Genomic DNA, 17,914 nt, shown 5'->3' with positions numbered 1-17,914 from the left:
TTATCTTCAGAAGCATGTATGACAATCTAGATCAAATTCTAACGAATAACTCGCTTGTTCGTGATGGTCTATTTCCCCCCAAAGAAGGATCTGATTTTAAGAGTTACCGAGAAAATCATGCACCAGGAAACATTGATCCGTTTCATAAGAAGTGATAGATATTAATCTTAGGGTTGTGCAATATTATCGTGATAATTTGTGCATGTATCTTAATAAGTCAAATTTTGAATACTTGGGCAGAAAATCGTCGCTTGATGTCAAATTATTGTCGCTAACGTCGGTAGACGCCATGATGGATCAGCTGGTACTTATAATGCTATTTTTACAAATGGATATAATTCTATCAATAGATTGTCATACAAGTTAGTCCAAGTAAAATATTAATAACGATAATATGTAAACATAAATAGAGGTGTGCTAAAATATACTTTTTTGATATTTATAAGCCAGTAAATACTGTCCAACCTTGACCTTGAAAAACAAGTATTCCTCGATTACATCAATCGTGACCTGCCATTTGGACTTCGTACCGTGCACTACGGCTGCACTTGTCTTAAGAAGGTGACAATATAGCTTATGTATTACCATCAGTATTGGGATACGATAATAATCATATCGCGATAAGTTTGGTTGTCACGATATACCGGTTTTTCGCTATTTTAAAATAAATCCCATGTGATCGCATAACCCTAGATATTATTAAATTATTACCGTATAGTTACTAATAGATTTCTCTACGGCCTGTAAATACACATCCATTGTTTCATTGAGAGGAATATTAAACGTCCCGAGGCATACTTTCTTTATTTGACTTTCAGATAATGGCGATAACCTTCATTTGTGATCATGGCGGCGGTGAGACAAACTACTGTTTAACTGGGATGACATCACAGTTAACCCACTGACCTTCTCTGACATAAGCAAAAACTCGCCATTACTAATTTGCTACCGGCAACAACATTAAATTTGGGGAGATAACAGTTCAGTAAGAGAGGCCACATCATCCTTCCGTGAGCGTATCACAACATTCGTCTCACCAAAATATCATGGGAAATTCAAGCAAAGAGACCAAGATTTACATTAATGGTTAAAACCGCAGAGTGATTCTTCAAAATTGTAGTTATATGATCTTTCTCGTTTTCAAGTTAAGGGATTTGTGGATATTGCCTGCTTCATAATGTAATGGTGAGAACTACAGTATTAATAACATAAAAGTGAACTTACCAGTCTTCGTTTGGGTTTGATAAGAGGTCTATTAGAGCCGTTCATTTTATGGTAAAGACCGCATGCATTACATAGATAATGACCAGTTCCATCCCGACGCCATAATGGCGTGGAAGTCGCCCCACAGTTTACACACTCTCTTCCTTCTAAAAATAAATACAGAGAAAAATCTTTATATTTTATATATTTAACCAAGTATAAACAATATCCAATTCTATAATCCGTATATACACACTTTTTCTTTGTCTAAGAGAACTCACTTTCGATAATAATATTAATATACACATAATGCAAAAGCACATTGCAAGTTTTTAAGTTATGTGAACGCCCCAAACGAGAATTATATATTGGAGCATCTGATGCACTGGTCGGGTTTTTAGTAAAGATATTTCAACGGTTCTTTATAATTTATTTCAAACACTCGATTCAGATTTTAATACAAACTACATACATTTATATCAAACATCAGATTGAGATTTTAGAATACACTCATTCCAAACACTCGATTCGGGTTTTATAGCGTATATATACTTCATTATTATTTCAAACACTCGACTTAAGTTTTAGTGTAGTCTTAACCACAATTTAGGTTTTTAGTCCATTCGCCATACATCTATTACAAAGACCCGAAAAGCTTAAACATTATCAAACCGGCTTGTGGTAAGGTATTGAATAACAAGTAAGACGGTGTTTTTATGGTGTCATGAAATGTTGATTGCCACCGGAGATGATACTCGAGCCATTCGATGACTTTTATGGCGTAAAAACAGTCATTTTGCCACAATAAGTCGCTATAGTGAGTCTGCTCACATTTCGCCTCACAGACACTAGGGGCCGCTACGGGAAATTGTGAAAGTGCTGCGCAAACTGTTGTTTGTATTTGAAATACGTTATTTCTTAATCCTAAGACTGACATAAAAGGTCTTGATAAGAGTGGAGACGTGGATAAGTCGACTGTTATGTTGGACAGACGTGGAGTGCCCCGTTCAACGTTGGACATCTAGCCCTTTTCATTAATACTCTCTAAGGGGGGTCGACCACTTACACCCGTATACATAATGCTCGTTTAAGTCACGTATAATGAGCGAGGTTGGGGATAAAACTAAACGAATAGCCTCAAAGAGATATGCCACCAGCTCATGCATTTTACATGGAGTTTCGATTTCTTCTGATTAGTTTAGGATTAAAAATCCAAAGTTAGCATAAGCAAATAATTGAGGCTAAGCGACCATTGTGTTAGAGGATAACAATTACGTGTTACGTATTCTCATTCTCTTTAGGGGATTCGCTAAGAAGAAGTAACAAAAAAGAGCAAAGAAAATTGGTATGTCTGACTGACTTCGATGGAAGTTAATATAACGATTGTGATGTCACACGATTTCATTCATTCATTCATAAAATCAGCGAACGAAAACCACGCAGCTAATCAAAGCATCAAATTGTTAAAACTAGAGGCAGAAAAATGGCACTTTGACTCATGTTAAGACTGGCGATCGATAAAAATAATAATAATTACCATAGAATTGGTATCGATATTACATAGATAAATATTGAAAACAAAATACGATAGAACAATATTATCTTATTCGTTCGTGTGTGACGATACAATAACGAAAGATTTTCATAATGCTAACGATTACAGTATAAAAACGTGCAAATAACCCGAGTTTGGCTTTAATTAATGTAAATAAATTTACGTGAAATCGATGGATGTTTATATGTAAATGTGGTAATTATAACGATGGCATTATTTGCTAGTTTTGTTTTTTCCTAGTCAAGTGTAACATTTATATTGCCTGGAGAAAGTTGTATATCAAATTTTCAATCAAATTAAAAAGCAAATAAATTTCTAGACCTGACAACCCTGAATTGAATTTTATAAATTTGAAAACATTTATACGTGACAAAAACATCATTTGAAATCGTAGCCGGGGTATTTTTGACACCCAATCAAACAACATGAATGCAACAACTGATAAATTATAGGACCGTGAAGTATAGAGAATGTATTTTCAATAATTGACTTGAAACGCACTTTAAGAGTGAATATGAAAATAATAGAACTGGCGTGCTAAGAGTTTGGAATATTAAAGGAAGTACTTTAAGAACATTTTACACCACGTGGAAGATTCCGGTGTTTTGGGGTTGGGACTTTTGTTTTCAAGACTATCTAAATAAGAATTCTTTATATATTCAGGTTTTCTAAACGACATGCACTTTTTGGTCGATTAACCAGATTCAAATTTTCTTAACATTTATTTTTGGTTTCTTGGCAATATACTATTGTTCCAGCTTTAAAGGGGAATTGCCGTTTTACGGTTTGTTGGGATTTTTTTCGATCGATGTTAAAAATAAAATTCGTTTAATGTGCTTTGACTACAAATATTGTATGCAGACTTGGAAACAGATTAAAAGCCACAGCTAAGATATACATTCAATTTACGGATTTACGTTCAATTTACGAGTCGCTTAAATTTTCAGCAGGATTTAAAGTAGTTTTAACGACCGCTCGTGACAAATACCTTACTCTGGTTATGCCAGTTCTTTGGATTTTGGATAATTGTAAATGTTGGGCTATTATTAAAATATTATTCACAGTTAATTACATTGTTTTGTCTTGGTGAAAAAGACAAACATCTTTAAGCCTTAGAATATGTCTTAAGGTTGGTTAAATATTTTGATGTACTAAATAAATAAAACGTAATATTATTGTGCTGTAATTGCTGTCTGAACAATAGAATGTTAAATTGATATTTCTATACTAAAGTGTTACGACTTCATCCAAATCGTCTGAAATCAATATATAATTGTCTTTAACTGATGTATGTAGCCTGAATTAGCGCTAGCTTAGTTCTGGTGATAGCCAAATTAAAACCATTTCTCCTCTGTTATAAAATATTCAAAAACATTATCCAGCATCTTAAAAAAAATTCAATTTTTCCTGAATAAACATGACTAATATCTGTTTTGTTCGCAGTTTGCATCAACGCATCCGTAATTATATATGTATATATAACAAAGAGAAATAATTCCATTAAAAACTTCTTGATTAAGGTGTCGAAACCTGAAGTGTAACATAGCCTATTCAAGTTCGATACCTTATTTTTGCCCAATTCAACAACTTTAGGTAGCACAATTGTTACACAATCTTTTAAAACTTTTTTAAAATAACAAATCAGCTCATTTTAAATGTTAATTATTATTTCTAATTATACAAATAAATTATTGCTATCCTAGTCGGAAACAAACTCGGCTCTCTTTAATAAAAAAATAATAATGAAAGTCGTAAAAACCCAAATGAATTATTACCCATCTACCATATAAATCATACTTTGGAAGACAGTGATAAATTTTAAAAGGAGAAATATTTCCGCTAAGAAAACTAGAAGGTATGCGCGTTAATTTGTATTGTTAGAAACTGAATCTTGAGTCAGTATGAGTTTACTTGTGAAGTTTGTTTCCGGACCAGACTTTAAGAGAGTTTCCTCTTCTTCACATCCTTCCTATATACTTAGTTTCAACTATTAGTGTATATTGTATAATTCAAGATAATATTGAATAGTAGCTACGTGATATGGCATATATAGATTACACTTGTGATTAAATATATAAGAAATGAAATCATATAAATATAGTAAAATTGACCTTCGATTGTAATATATTATTTAATCTATGTATGCGTATGGTTCGGGGTGGGGGCGTGCCTTTCAAGACCCCCCAAAAATGCGGTGAAAGTAAAAAAAATAAATGTAATTTATTCTAAACATTAAATATTCAGTTGTTTGTTCAATTGTACTAAAGATTTGCATGTGTGAAAACCAAGGAAGATAAAACTGTATTTGAGAATATTAAATGAAAATCAGAATTAGATGAAATGAATAAATAAACACACACTTTGTTTTAGTTTCCATTTTTTTCAAATTTTATTCAAACTGAAGATTGTGTGAGATAGGAAATGTGGTAGATTAGAAAATTAGAAATTATTGTTTTAATATTAACAAAAATAGAAAAAAAGAAAATCATTTCTAGACTCTACACGCAACTGAGCACGAAATTCAAACGTTATCTTGTAAATCCAACTCATACATGCAATTGGTACATTTAAATATTATAACCTTCGTGTATTTTTTCCATTACAAGAACTAATATTCATTTAGCTGCACCCAACATCTAAAACTTTTATGAAAATGTTATCGGTATTAAGTGCGTGACATGCTACAAAGTACCGAGCATTGAAAATTTACTAAAAGCTTGCGAAATGCTTTTTAAAAAATAACATCTAATCTAAACAATTTCAACTGAGGTTAAGAAGATAACAGAGTCGGACTGATAAAATAAAATTATTCAGAGAGATAACAAAAATACGAATTTCAAAGACAAAAATAGTTCAGGTAAAATCGGAAAAAAATAATTCTAAAACGTAATGTTGTTGATAACTGTAGCCACAATAGGAAAATGATTTAAAAGAAATGAGGGACGCCTTCTCTATTAGAAATTATCTAACATGTGTTTCGATTCACATGATTCTGTCTAAGATTCCATTTCTTGTTAGTAAATACGAATCACTTAATAATCAGGTTATAGATCCGTTGTTTGTTCGTTTTGTAATCGAATCAATATACTGGTAAAGGGTTTTATGTAACTAAAGTCCTTGTGCCACTTGCATACTTTAAGCTAAAGCCTTTTCTTTTATTTATATTTTAAGCAAACGGTGTAATTTGTGTTCAAATTTATGTAACTAAGGTTTTTAGCCCACTTTCACTGCTAAGGCATTTTCTATATTTTTAAATTTTAGGCTCACACAGTAATTTGTGTTTATTCTTTTTTTTTTAAATTTTAAGCTCACGGTTTTGAAAATTAAAAATAATTATTAAGAAGTAACTATTGTTAATCTTTTAATTTATTTATGACTAAGCTAAATCTTGAGTGTGAATAATTGTTGTAAAGATTAAAACCTCTAACATAAAACCATAATAAATGAAAACAGAAATTTAAATTACTGGACCCCGCTGTGTAGAATGTGATATCGACACATTTTAATTGACAATGTCAATATTGAAATCGAGATTGAGTTTCCTTTAAATTTTCCGTAAATCTGGTTATGATCAATCTAAACGGCTAACTGGTTTTATGCCGAGATGTCGTGATAACCAGGTTTCATGACAAGAAGAATTAAATATTTTGTAATAGTTAAATGTCTTACCTGTACTAGACCTTGTCTTTGTTCGTGCACGTGATGACAAAGATGATGATGCTCGATACACACCAGCTGGGTGGAACCCTAGTGCTCCTCCTGAATAGTCAGATCCGGTCATATACGGGGGGTAGGAAGAGAAGGGGTGTGATGATGGTGCACTGGGGTAGGAGGATAGAAGAGAGAGTCCATCTTCATTGGATTTAAACTGGGCTGATGATGAGATAGGATACGATGTTAATAATGTGTTGTCCTCGCTTGTTTTGGCCGGTTTGTTTTCGGGAGAGAATTCAGAGTTTGCCGTTGCTGCAGCTGTTGCATCAGGGGTACCATCTTTGGGAGGTGTTGGTGGGAAACTAAAACTGTTGGTAGTGCCGACTGAGGATGAAGGGTGAACTGTAAGAGGAGCTGTTGGACTAGGGTGACTGAGGGATTTGCTGTTAAAATGGTTTATCCAACTCGAGTGAGCATGGGGTACAACTGGCTTAGCTTCTGAGATCCACGGGTGAAGAGGAGAGGGGAAATGTGGTCGACAAACTTGTGAACTGCCTGAAAGTAAAAATAATTAAAAACGATAAGGCTATTGAGCTTTATGAGCCTGTTTTCCCACACAAAAAGTTTCCTTTAATTTTATTGTTTATTTAATATATAACAGTTATGCTTATAATACTTCTGTTTGTTTTTGGTTTTTATTAATTTCTGGTGTTTTGTTTTTAAAAAATTGGTAGGTTTCCCACAAAGATGAGTTCTCACGCAATTTGGCCAATTAAATCAATATTGTAATAATTGTAAGAAATTCTAAACTTTTTCTGATCCTGAAACCGATCTTCTAAACAGCGCTTTGAAATGCGAAAATATGTCTAATTTTCTACATGCCATATTTAATAATTTAGGCTGTTTGAAATACTATGTTTACAGTCAGTGGTTTAAATTCCCACAGAAAGCGAAGAAAAAATCCAGCCTTCAAGTTTTGGGTGTTAAGACAACGGCGATATTTGCTGGGTTCTAATAATTAACTGGTATAAGATAAAAGAAAGCCTGTTGCATGCAGCTACTCATCATGTAGAGAATTTATGTATATACCGTGGCCAGATCATATTTACAGATATTTAGGTGCTTGGTTACTGCCCTATCATCACTGTGCGCTCTTCAGTTTCAGACCCATGGGGTTGCTGGCAAGCCTAAATACCATTACGCATTGATCGCGCCCCGACTTTTAATAAGCTCTTTGGTGAAATACAACGCCGGGAACTAAGAGCACATTTCAATCTAAAGCTTTTACGATCGAGACGCTATTAAGAAAGTTTTGACTTCATAAGATGGATGGCTTCAAAGCAATAGCAGTCTAGTTTTCTAAGTGCCTTCCGTATAACTTCGACGGACTTGCTTTGCCGTGGTTAAATTGAGGCAAATTGCTTCAACAGTAAATTAATCAGCAGCTAATTGCTGTGACGATCTTGGTCCGAAATCTGTTTTCCATAAAACCAGAGACTGCAATGGTGCTTATGACGGGTTTACTAAACAAACTGTTATTGCCAGCGCCCAAAGGCTGCGAGGTTAGCGTAATTTTAAAACAGAAAATATACATTTGGTACATTTCTACCGTGATTATAGAAATAGTTGAGCTCTGTTTAGCCCTAACCCAACTCGTTTATACGGCTTTTCTCTCATCATTTTCATTGCGAATGGCGTCGGAGTTTGACATAAGTATTAAACTCTTTTGCCCCGTTCCCAGATGTTTTGTAAATTTCACATGATATATGGCATCGGTGAAAAGAAAAGAGAACGGGTAGCTAGAGAACTTTTGTAGCTCCCGTGTTTGTATAGTTTCGGTAGATTGTTGGTAAAAGCGGCAGTTAAAGCACGGCACCACACAAGTCATAAGGAGGGGAATCAGATGCGCCGTGTGGAATTTACAAAGCAAACAATATTCTTTGTAATGGATCAAATCTGTGTGTTCTTTGTTTGTTTATAAATAAATAATTTATGAAGCGAAAAACTTCAAGTGAGGTTAAATTACGCTGATGTATTTTACGGGTGTTGATATTATCAATTACAATATATTAAAAATATATTTATATCAAAATATACATTAAGTATTTCTAAATGTAACATCTTTATCTAGTATTTTGACAAATTTTCTAAATCAACCAGACCCCATTAATTTGCGACCTAAATGGCCAACCCCCGGTTTACATCGATTCGTTTTCCCTTTTATTTAACTGCCGCCGCAATTATTACTTGAATAAAGCAATCCATATTTTTAACAAGAGAAATTATTACCACCACATGTCCATAATGGTGGAATAAAATCTAAACGTCGGTTATAAACCCGTATAAGTCATTGATTTAAGTGGCAATATGTGTATATACCAAGAGAGCTCTTAAAATACCATAACTATTTCATCTGTTTACAAGTGCGAAACCTAATTATATAATGTTTTGTTATTTAACATTTAATTGTCAAAGAGGTGCATACACATACATTATTAAATCTACACCAGATTTTTTTTGTGTGTGAAGATTTCAAGGGAATATAATTCAGATGTATTTATTTACATTTAGCGTTTTCAATGCCTACATACCGACGTCAATTGTTGAATCCGGTCGGAAATAAATTGTTATAGTCTCCACAAGGGCGACATACATGAAATCCAAAACCGTGTTTATTAAGAAATGTTCGTCTCGTTAAATTGTTCATTATCTTCCAGAAATTAGGCCAACATGCCTGTTCTCAGAAACTGACTATATATATTTCCATTCACGGCGAATTGCACAATGTGGGTTATGATTTTATAAAAGCCGGGAATGTTAGAAGGATGTAATGTACTTCATGCACATATATATAATAACTGCTTCAAAAGTTCAAATGTGTATATAGTCAAACTAAATAAGATTTAAACGTTTAAACGAGCTCGTAAAATTAAGACGCGGATTTTATTTGAATTATACACAGTCGTAAAATTAAAAAGTGTAAATTATACACACACTAGCAATTAAAACACTTAGAGGTAGTGAGATCCAATTAACCATCTCGCGAAGAACGCGCGGTATAACAACGTTTCGGGTTAACATTTTAACAAGCGGCCTTTGTATATGCGAATTTCTGTGTACATCATTAACAATAAATAACCGGATTTTACACATTTCTTACTATTTAATAACCTAGGCCTATTATATTTCATTATAGATGACACAATTTATATAATGGTGTATCATCCGGATTTTATTCTGACCTATTTTCAAATAGAATAATATATCTCCCGATCTATTCATAGCTAGAAATATAATATTTATTATGATATAATTTCTCTACGGGTTAATATTACTTTAAATTCTATACAGCATCAATTGTTCGATAATTTCCTCCTGCCTATAACAGTGTAATAGATAAAAGAGAATATATAATAAGTCACAACAATTGCTTGTAGTTAACGTGAGCGATTTCTTGATATAGTCACTGACTGAACATGTATTAACAACTACATGTAATGTATGATAAAACGCTGCAATATTTTTTTTATACAAATATGGCAGAAAATGGGTGAAGATAAAATATGAAAAATTAAATTTTTGAAGCGATGTTAACGGAATCATAATTCAACATTTTGCTTACTTATATTTTTTTATTTTTGTTAATGTGCTATTTTGTAATGAATGCAGCTCTATAAATTTGTAATAACGTTGAAAATAATGAGGTAATCCCGTCGGATTGTTTGTGAAAGCAGAGTATTGATATTACATCATGCCGAGTCGATGATTTACTATAAAGTTAAAGCTCTTATCATTTATATTTTATAATAACTTTGTTGTCTCGTTTTGCAAAAGAAGCAGTATTAACTATGAGTATTACTATCATGGTCTTATATATATTAACTCATGCAATTTCTCACTTCCAAATGCGACGCGCTGATAATTTTATGATAATTACACATTCATTAAATGATTCAGGAACTGAATATTCAAAAAATATAATATTATGCATTGTATCTGTTATGTTATTATCTTAACTAATTGTTTAATAAAATATATATACATATATATATATAATGCAATTAAATGATAAGTAAAATATATATGAATACTGTTGATATATACATACCATGAGAACCTCTATAACTGTGCATAGCTCGACTCTGAGATGAATAATAACTGGCTGGATTCATATGACTTGTATTACTGTCCAAACTATGAGGAAAAAACATGTCACTAATGTCTTCAGAGGGCAGCATCCCCGGTGTAGCGGAGTCAAAGCCATTGCCCAATCTGGAAGGGTCGGGACGGAGCCATGCGCCGCCATGTTGTTGCTCCGCAGGTAATTCCATATTTAATTCTTGAAGATGCGAATGTCACAAGTTAAAATAATTTCTACTTCAGGAAACTCCGTTTGATCTGTCTCTCGACGAGAAGATCTTTACGCAAACACAGTAATTAATGTATCAATCTATTTTCATAAACAGAACAATCTTGATTCACTGTAAATATGAAAACATAAGTCTTATGTAAAAGGTCACTAACATCGGTTAGGTAAATAGTTAATGATTAATGACCATAATCATATCTGTAGTAGTAGTTGTAGTACACAGCATCACCAGTAATAGTAGTTGTTATTGCAGCATCCACTAAATAGAAGGATCAGTTGTTTCTGGTAGCACAACACCATCGAGTAAAAAGATAAACTGGATGGCACTAGCAAATCTTACATCAAGTAGCCCAAAAATTTCTTACGTCTGATAACAGTAGTTGAAATGTATTATCTGACTTAAGTAGATCGGTGTGTTGTGTGGTTTGCTGATGAAGATAATCTGGTCTATGGATGAGGATAGCTGGTTATCTGAAATATATCAGCACCACTCGTCAATTTCACTTGACTTGTCTAATATACGAAGCCCCTCCCCCAATCAATTTATCTCCCGCTAAGCCACATTGAATCAAATGATTGACTTGATAGGAGAAAACAACCTTATCAATCTAGTTTAATAAAAAGCTTTTCACCCATCTTATCTACAGAAACAAATGAGTGAAGAATACTTATTTGCAAATTGATAAAACTAAATATAATAGAGTGTTTTGATAATTTATCAGACATTAGAAGGTGTAGAAAACAGGATTAGTACCACGTGCCGTAAGTTTACATCAATAATCTAAGGTGATAAAATGAAATAAATAAAACAAACCTTCTTTAAAACAATGTAAGATCAACAACGTTCAAATTATTCCAAATGTACACAAAAGTCGATTGTAATGCTGAGTGTTAGGAGAGAACTGTTAACTGTTGAATACCAAGTGTACATACTAAACAAGCATGCGTTTGTTACGGTTGTCTTTTCGCCACATTCCTATTTTCCGTGGCGCCAGTGGGCTAGCTTTACCAGACACCTATGACGCGACAAAAGTATTAATGACCAATCATGGTGCAGATTACCAGGGTGCACATTACCCAGCGATCTGTCTCCTGATTGGTCTAATATTATACACCAGACGATTCAACAATAGCCCGGCTGTCAATCATATCGGTGGGGCTAAAATAACAATACGGAGCTGCTGCTATACTGACTTCGGTGCTTGGAATAATTGTTCTTCAGTCTGTAATGATTGGTTGATGGACTTCACACGGGCGGGATTTATTGGATGTCAAAATTGAATAAATGAACCAATCGTTTTAAAGTGTTTGGTAAATCCTTCCTACAGTTTATCGTTCTGCATGATTTGAAAAGCGGTATTATTTACGTGCAGTGAAGCGAGCGGGCTGTCTGCTCGCTTTTGTACTTATGACGAGAGGGGTCGTGCTCTCGCCGATAGGAACATAAAAAGAAAAAGCTATCGAGCACAAATATACCGTGGACCATGACAAAAGCATATTTACTTAGCGTTGTTAACTTGTCTTATGAACATCAAGAAAGGGAAAAATACCTACTTATCATAAACGATATACACCACACACTTTTCAAGTAGATATATCAAAAGAAAATCAAAACAGACTTTTGGCTGCCGCCATCAGTAAAATAGACTTGCAAGTTAGGCACCTAATTCGATTTGTTCTAGATAAAATAAGTTGTAGTAACAAATATTGGACTAATACTGCGAAAACACGGATATAATTTTAAGATGCTCTGATATAGCATATGATAGATAAATAAATTGTTGTTGATTTCTGATAAGTTTATTTGGTAATCAAAACTGAATATCAGATCTTTAACTCTAGGATTTAGGATTACCAAGTTTATCCGTTATCTAAAAGGTGGCTTTGATTTTGTTCCAGATATCTTCAAATCATTTAGAACAACTAAAGACCCAGTTCCAATTTCTAATTGCTGTTGCAAAAGTTTAAACAATATATTTTCGTTTTATTGAGTCGAATATGTCCAATGATAGCTTTTACATATATGAAATAAAATTTAATAGAGAGTCAGCTATCTCTTCATAATCTTCATTAAAACTTTGGAGCAACTTCTACGCTAGCTTGCAAAATTTAAACGTCTTACTTCAAGGTGGTTATCTTTCACATCTAGTATCTTTAGCTCAATTCTTTTTTAACACCCTCCCGTGAAGAAAATGATCTAGGTCTATAAAACTCTGCCCTACCTCTATTGATATTTATAATATGTAAATATTTCTGAACAAAAACATCAAAAGAAAAGACTTTCAGTACAAAACGTTACCACAATAAAAAAAAAGAAGAAGACATGGCGCCTCCCTGTAGGTTACACTTATTTTTTTTGTCAAGATTCCGATCAAATACGAAAATAATGAATTACACAAATATAATATATTTTATTTTTTTTGGGGGGGGGGGGGGGGGGGGGTCGAACCAAAATATGAGTTCTCTGCATATTATTTGTACGTATTTATTTCGTCTGCGAATCAAGAATATTGACATGATAAATATAGAACGCGGGGAATTACCTTTTGATTTAACAGAGACGAAGAAAATATGTCATCAAATATAATATTTAAATACTGGATCTTGAACTCCTCCAAATCAAACAACTTTTGTGAAATATATTGTTCTCACGGTGCTTATAACTTCTCGACTAGAACGTTTTCAAAGTCAACCTAAATGGTGACAGTCAACAGAGTATGATACGCCCAGCAGTTCCCTTTTTCGTAAACGAGGCGGAACATGCTTCTAACTTCCCTTTCTGGAACACTTTGTTAGCGTAACACATCCCTATTCCAGGGTTGGCCGCTTCAATATAGATAGTATTTCTATTTAGGAAATCGACCTAACCATAATTCTACTTCGAATTTACGTGTTTTGACCCACTCCCCCCTTTTAGATCCTCACGGCATATTTTTTTATTAAATTTCCTACTGCTCCCCAAGAATGTTATTATATACAGATTCAGTTGTGGTGGTCCTATCTGGTTTAAATGTTTACCCAATTCGAATTATTGAATAACTGCAGATTGTTTCATATTTTTTTGTCATTTTCACATTTAATTCATTATCGACATTTTAATAGAACATCTGATACCACTTTTCATTTGAGGATTTCACATAGCTAACAATATTCTAATAGAAGACCTAATATTTATCTTTTGTTGAACTTTTATATTATAGGCGTTATGTGCGAAACAGTTTTCCGTAAGAAATATTTTGATATCTGAAATTGACTTTTTTTTTTGATTGGGTGAATTGGAAATACATCGAAACGTTGAAAGAATATATTTCGGATGTAGGCATATGAAATATATCGAAAGTAGTAATTTGAATTCACCGCTTCAGTTCCTACTTTTCGGAATGTGTATTTTCACACCATTTAGATAACCATGTGTATTCGACTTGAAGAGAAATGAGTATAACCGCGTGAGTTTATGTAATTTGGGTCTAAACATGAATTTGATGGACACGTTTGGTGCCAGAAGTTCTGTGTATAAGATGGATATCAGTAAAGTGTTTATTTGATGAGTTTTGTAAATTACATAGTCGATGATTATTCACTAATTGTATAATCGATGTTGATGACTTGACGTTCTGGCATTCTTTTGAATAATGACTCGCGTTAAAATTTATTAACTGTATCCAAAGAAATTATTTTGAACTGTGTTTTTGGTGTTTTTATTACTGTTTTGGAGGCATTAAAATGTACTCTACCGCCTTTACCATTCATTTAGTTTGTATTATTACTTTGAATAAAGTTGAGGATACACGGCCCTAGCAGTTATGAAGAATATACTATGAGAGGTGTCCTAGGCAAATTACTAAAGGCAGATTTTATCAAATAAAGAACCCCGTATTTCACTTTCTTTTCTTCAGATTCCAGAAACTCTTCCTCAGCAACACAGAGCGTCACTGATCCTGTCAAATAGGGTTTTTTTTTTTGTTGGTGGCTTTAATTATGTCATAAAGTATAAAGACTTTTGTTTTTCTTAGATACTTACTTGTTTTTGTCTTTGTTTGAGAATTACTTAAACATACATTATGCAAGAGCTAAATCTGCCTATTGCAGGTCTTTCTTTAGGCCTGAAATGTTATCTAAATTATTAATTAGACATTAATTAACTTATCCAGACCATAATAAACTCTCGATACCATCGTTAGCCTGCGATATTTAGTGGATTTGAATATATTTTGTGATAATTTTACGTCGAAATGGATATACTAGACTTTGTTTATTATCTTGCCAACGTTAGTAATGATGATCGAGACTGGCCTAAAATTGAATAGTGGATATCTTGGTTCAGAATGAAGCAATTTAGCTGAAATTTTCAACATATTCTGTTTTCATTATCTATTTTTTAACTATTATAGCGAAAAGCGTCCGGGCCTTTATCTAATGTTACCCAATGCCCCATTAATATTATGTAATGCATTTGTTTCTACTAATAGATATATTTTATTTATTGACATAAAATAGAAAATTTGAAGGCATTTGTTTTTACTAATAGATATATTTTATTTATTGACATAGAATAGAAAATTTGAAGGCATTTGTTTTTCTGGATAAAACTGGGATGTTTATAGGATAGTTGGACTTTTTGTGAATTACATAATATTAAGTCATAGATGTCCGTTTAGAAATATGTTTATCAAAAAATATCTAAAAACAATTGTATTGTGTAATCATGAATATCAAAATGATACGTGGACTAACGATCACCCAAAAAGTTATCAACCGCGAATCAGTACTGAAAATGTTTCCGTCAAAGAACTTTACGGTAATTTCCGCCTAAAGCCGTGTTTATCCAGAGGCGTTAAGACAATAACTTAATCCAGACTCCTAATTAAACGAGCACTCCTCTAACAAGAGATTATCAAATCTCACCATGGCTGTAAAAAATAACCATTCGGCGTAATTAACCAACACCTTTTTCGCCTTTTTACTTCTTTTGATGTTCTACCGTCTCTAAAGAGGGGCAATAACGAGTTCATTCCCATGGGTGCATTTTCAAAAGAAATTAGAAAAATATACATGCATATTATCGTCATATATATTGGTGCACGGTACAAGATGGTGCAATAGTTTACGACAACAATAGGCATTTATAATTGGATTTTAAGAGATTTTTACCCATGATTTTTGATTTGATGTGGATAAAACTAATCTTGTTATAATATCGTACCTAAAAGGGGATTAAGGTGAACAAGTTCGTCCACTGTCAATACAGTAAGATAGATCTGAACCAAGTCATTTCGGGACTAATATATACGCACCATATTATTTCATTTTAATAATTCACTTGCGCACGTGGGACTTTAAAAGTGGGCTGGAAAAGTGATCAGACTCCTTATCACGAACAAACCCGGGATTGGACTGGACATTATAAAGTTAACAAAACAGAGATGGGTCGAAACGAATATCTAGACATTTATTTTTCCTAATTTCTATTAGTAAACATAATATAACAAATTACCATAGATAAATACATATTTATTATGCAGTATATTTATTTATTATGCAATATATGTTACCGGTATATATAAACATCTCGCTGTTTTTAACATTAGTTACAGATTCCAATATAAGTTAGCTATGATAAATAGCTGAGTTATCTCACCAATATTTATATTTAGACCCACTATGAGTCTTTGTTGACGAGAGTATATTTTGAATTCTGATATCACCGACAGAAGATGCGCCCTTGGAGATGCAAAGTCATTAAGATAATTACAAAATTTTGATTTGGTGCTAACGTGCAATAACTCCCAAAGTCTGATAAATGTTTTTGTTTTTTTTTCAATTTTGGATAAAACCAAGAGCTAAAACTTTTTTTTTAAAATTTAAATAAAAGAAAATAAGAGAAAAAGCCTTTTCACTCTTTAACAGTTTATATATTTTCGTTTGTTCAGCATGTAATTTAATATGTATGACTTGAGCGGCTAAATAGACAGTAGAGTCGATGTTTGACACGAACATCATGAGAAATTTGTTAAGAATGGTAAATATTTGTTATTTTTTCTCCGTTTGTTTAGTATAAACCAAAAGCTCGTACAAAATACACCACTGTTTAAGAGTTTGGAACATTTTATCTTAACTAACATTCAGTGATATGTTTATATATTTGGATTGTGTGGACAGAATCCGACTTCTAATTTATTCCTGTGATAAGAGAAATAAATATATAGAATAAAAAATGATGGTCGACCATGTGGGCGTCAACCCAGTGCTCCCTAGGAATCTATCTCATAATTTACTTTCAGACGTCAAATCATTTTAAACAAATAGAAATTCCTCTTAAAGTCTTATCGTCTATATATTTATCGTTGAAAAAAATTAGTAAAAGTTTTTTCCACCATCTTTGCGCCGAATATAATATGCAAGATAACAACAAAAGGCGGCAATTCCCCCCAACAGACGTCTTCGTTTATTTTTCTCCGCGAATACGTCGATCATTGAGTTTTAAAACAAAGACTTATTATGGAATATTAAATGGAGTTATCATAAATAAAGCCAGCTTATTTATATCTAGCCTCGCGCGGTTAAAGACATATACAGTATATATAAACACAACGAGATCAACGCCACCCTTAGTCACCCGAATATTATAAATCTGTTGCCAAAATTTCTCTATCATTTTCCAATTATAAAATACATCCAATAACCCACTGTCGGGATTCGACTCCGTCCGGTTTACTATTTTTACTTTATGCGACCCACGACATGGCATTTTTGGAAGTTAAAAGATAGCTAAACAACATATGGTACTCAATATAAGTAAAACCTATAATAACCAGTAAACAAGAAAAAACATGTAAATAAAGAGGAAATACACCAACAAAAAAATATACTAATAATACACGGGATGACAATGAAATACATAATGAAACAACGTGATAAATCAATTCTCAGCTGTTACATAAATAAGATTCCAAGAGAAAACTGACACGCAATAGATGTGTACATGATGCGCTTTCACTCGAACCGACCCAAACCGGGTACCGAGTCAAACCACCAGTATTAAATCTAAACGCAAACATCAAGACAATCCAAGAAAGACGAAAGGGGGAGGGGGGATAAAAAGAAGCTATAAGAGAAATCATGTAACGATGCCT

The 17,914-nt window shown here is 33.1% G+C and overlaps 1 protein-coding gene across 1 annotated transcript in view; it reads right to left on the bottom strand.

The window, feature by feature from the left end:
- Nucleotides 1-11,801, bottom strand: part of LOC126826655 (transcription factor GATA-3) — a 29,018-nt gene extending 17,217 nt beyond the window's left edge. The window contains exons 1-4 of the mRNA XM_050555634.2: nt 11,596-11,801; nt 10,521-11,252; nt 6,428-6,967; nt 1,225-1,370 (exon numbers count right to left, since the gene is read on the bottom strand). Of these exons, the coding sequence (XP_050411591.1) occupies nt 1,225-1,370; nt 6,428-6,967; nt 10,521-10,743 (909 nt within the window). The 5' untranslated portion in view covers nt 10,744-11,252; nt 11,596-11,801. The remainder of the gene's footprint in view (nt 1-1,224; nt 1,371-6,427; nt 6,968-10,520; nt 11,253-11,595) is intronic.
- Between the last annotated feature and the right edge of the window lie 6,113 nt (nt 11,802-17,914).

The sequence above is a fragment of the Patella vulgata genome, chromosome 7 (genome assembly GCF_932274485.2).
Source record: "Patella vulgata chromosome 7, xgPatVulg1.2, whole genome shotgun sequence".
Classification (NCBI taxonomy): domain Eukaryota; kingdom Metazoa; phylum Mollusca; class Gastropoda; family Patellidae; genus Patella; species Patella vulgata.
The sequence above is the reverse complement of the archived record's forward strand: the minus strand, read 5'-3'. Positions and strand labels throughout refer to the sequence as shown.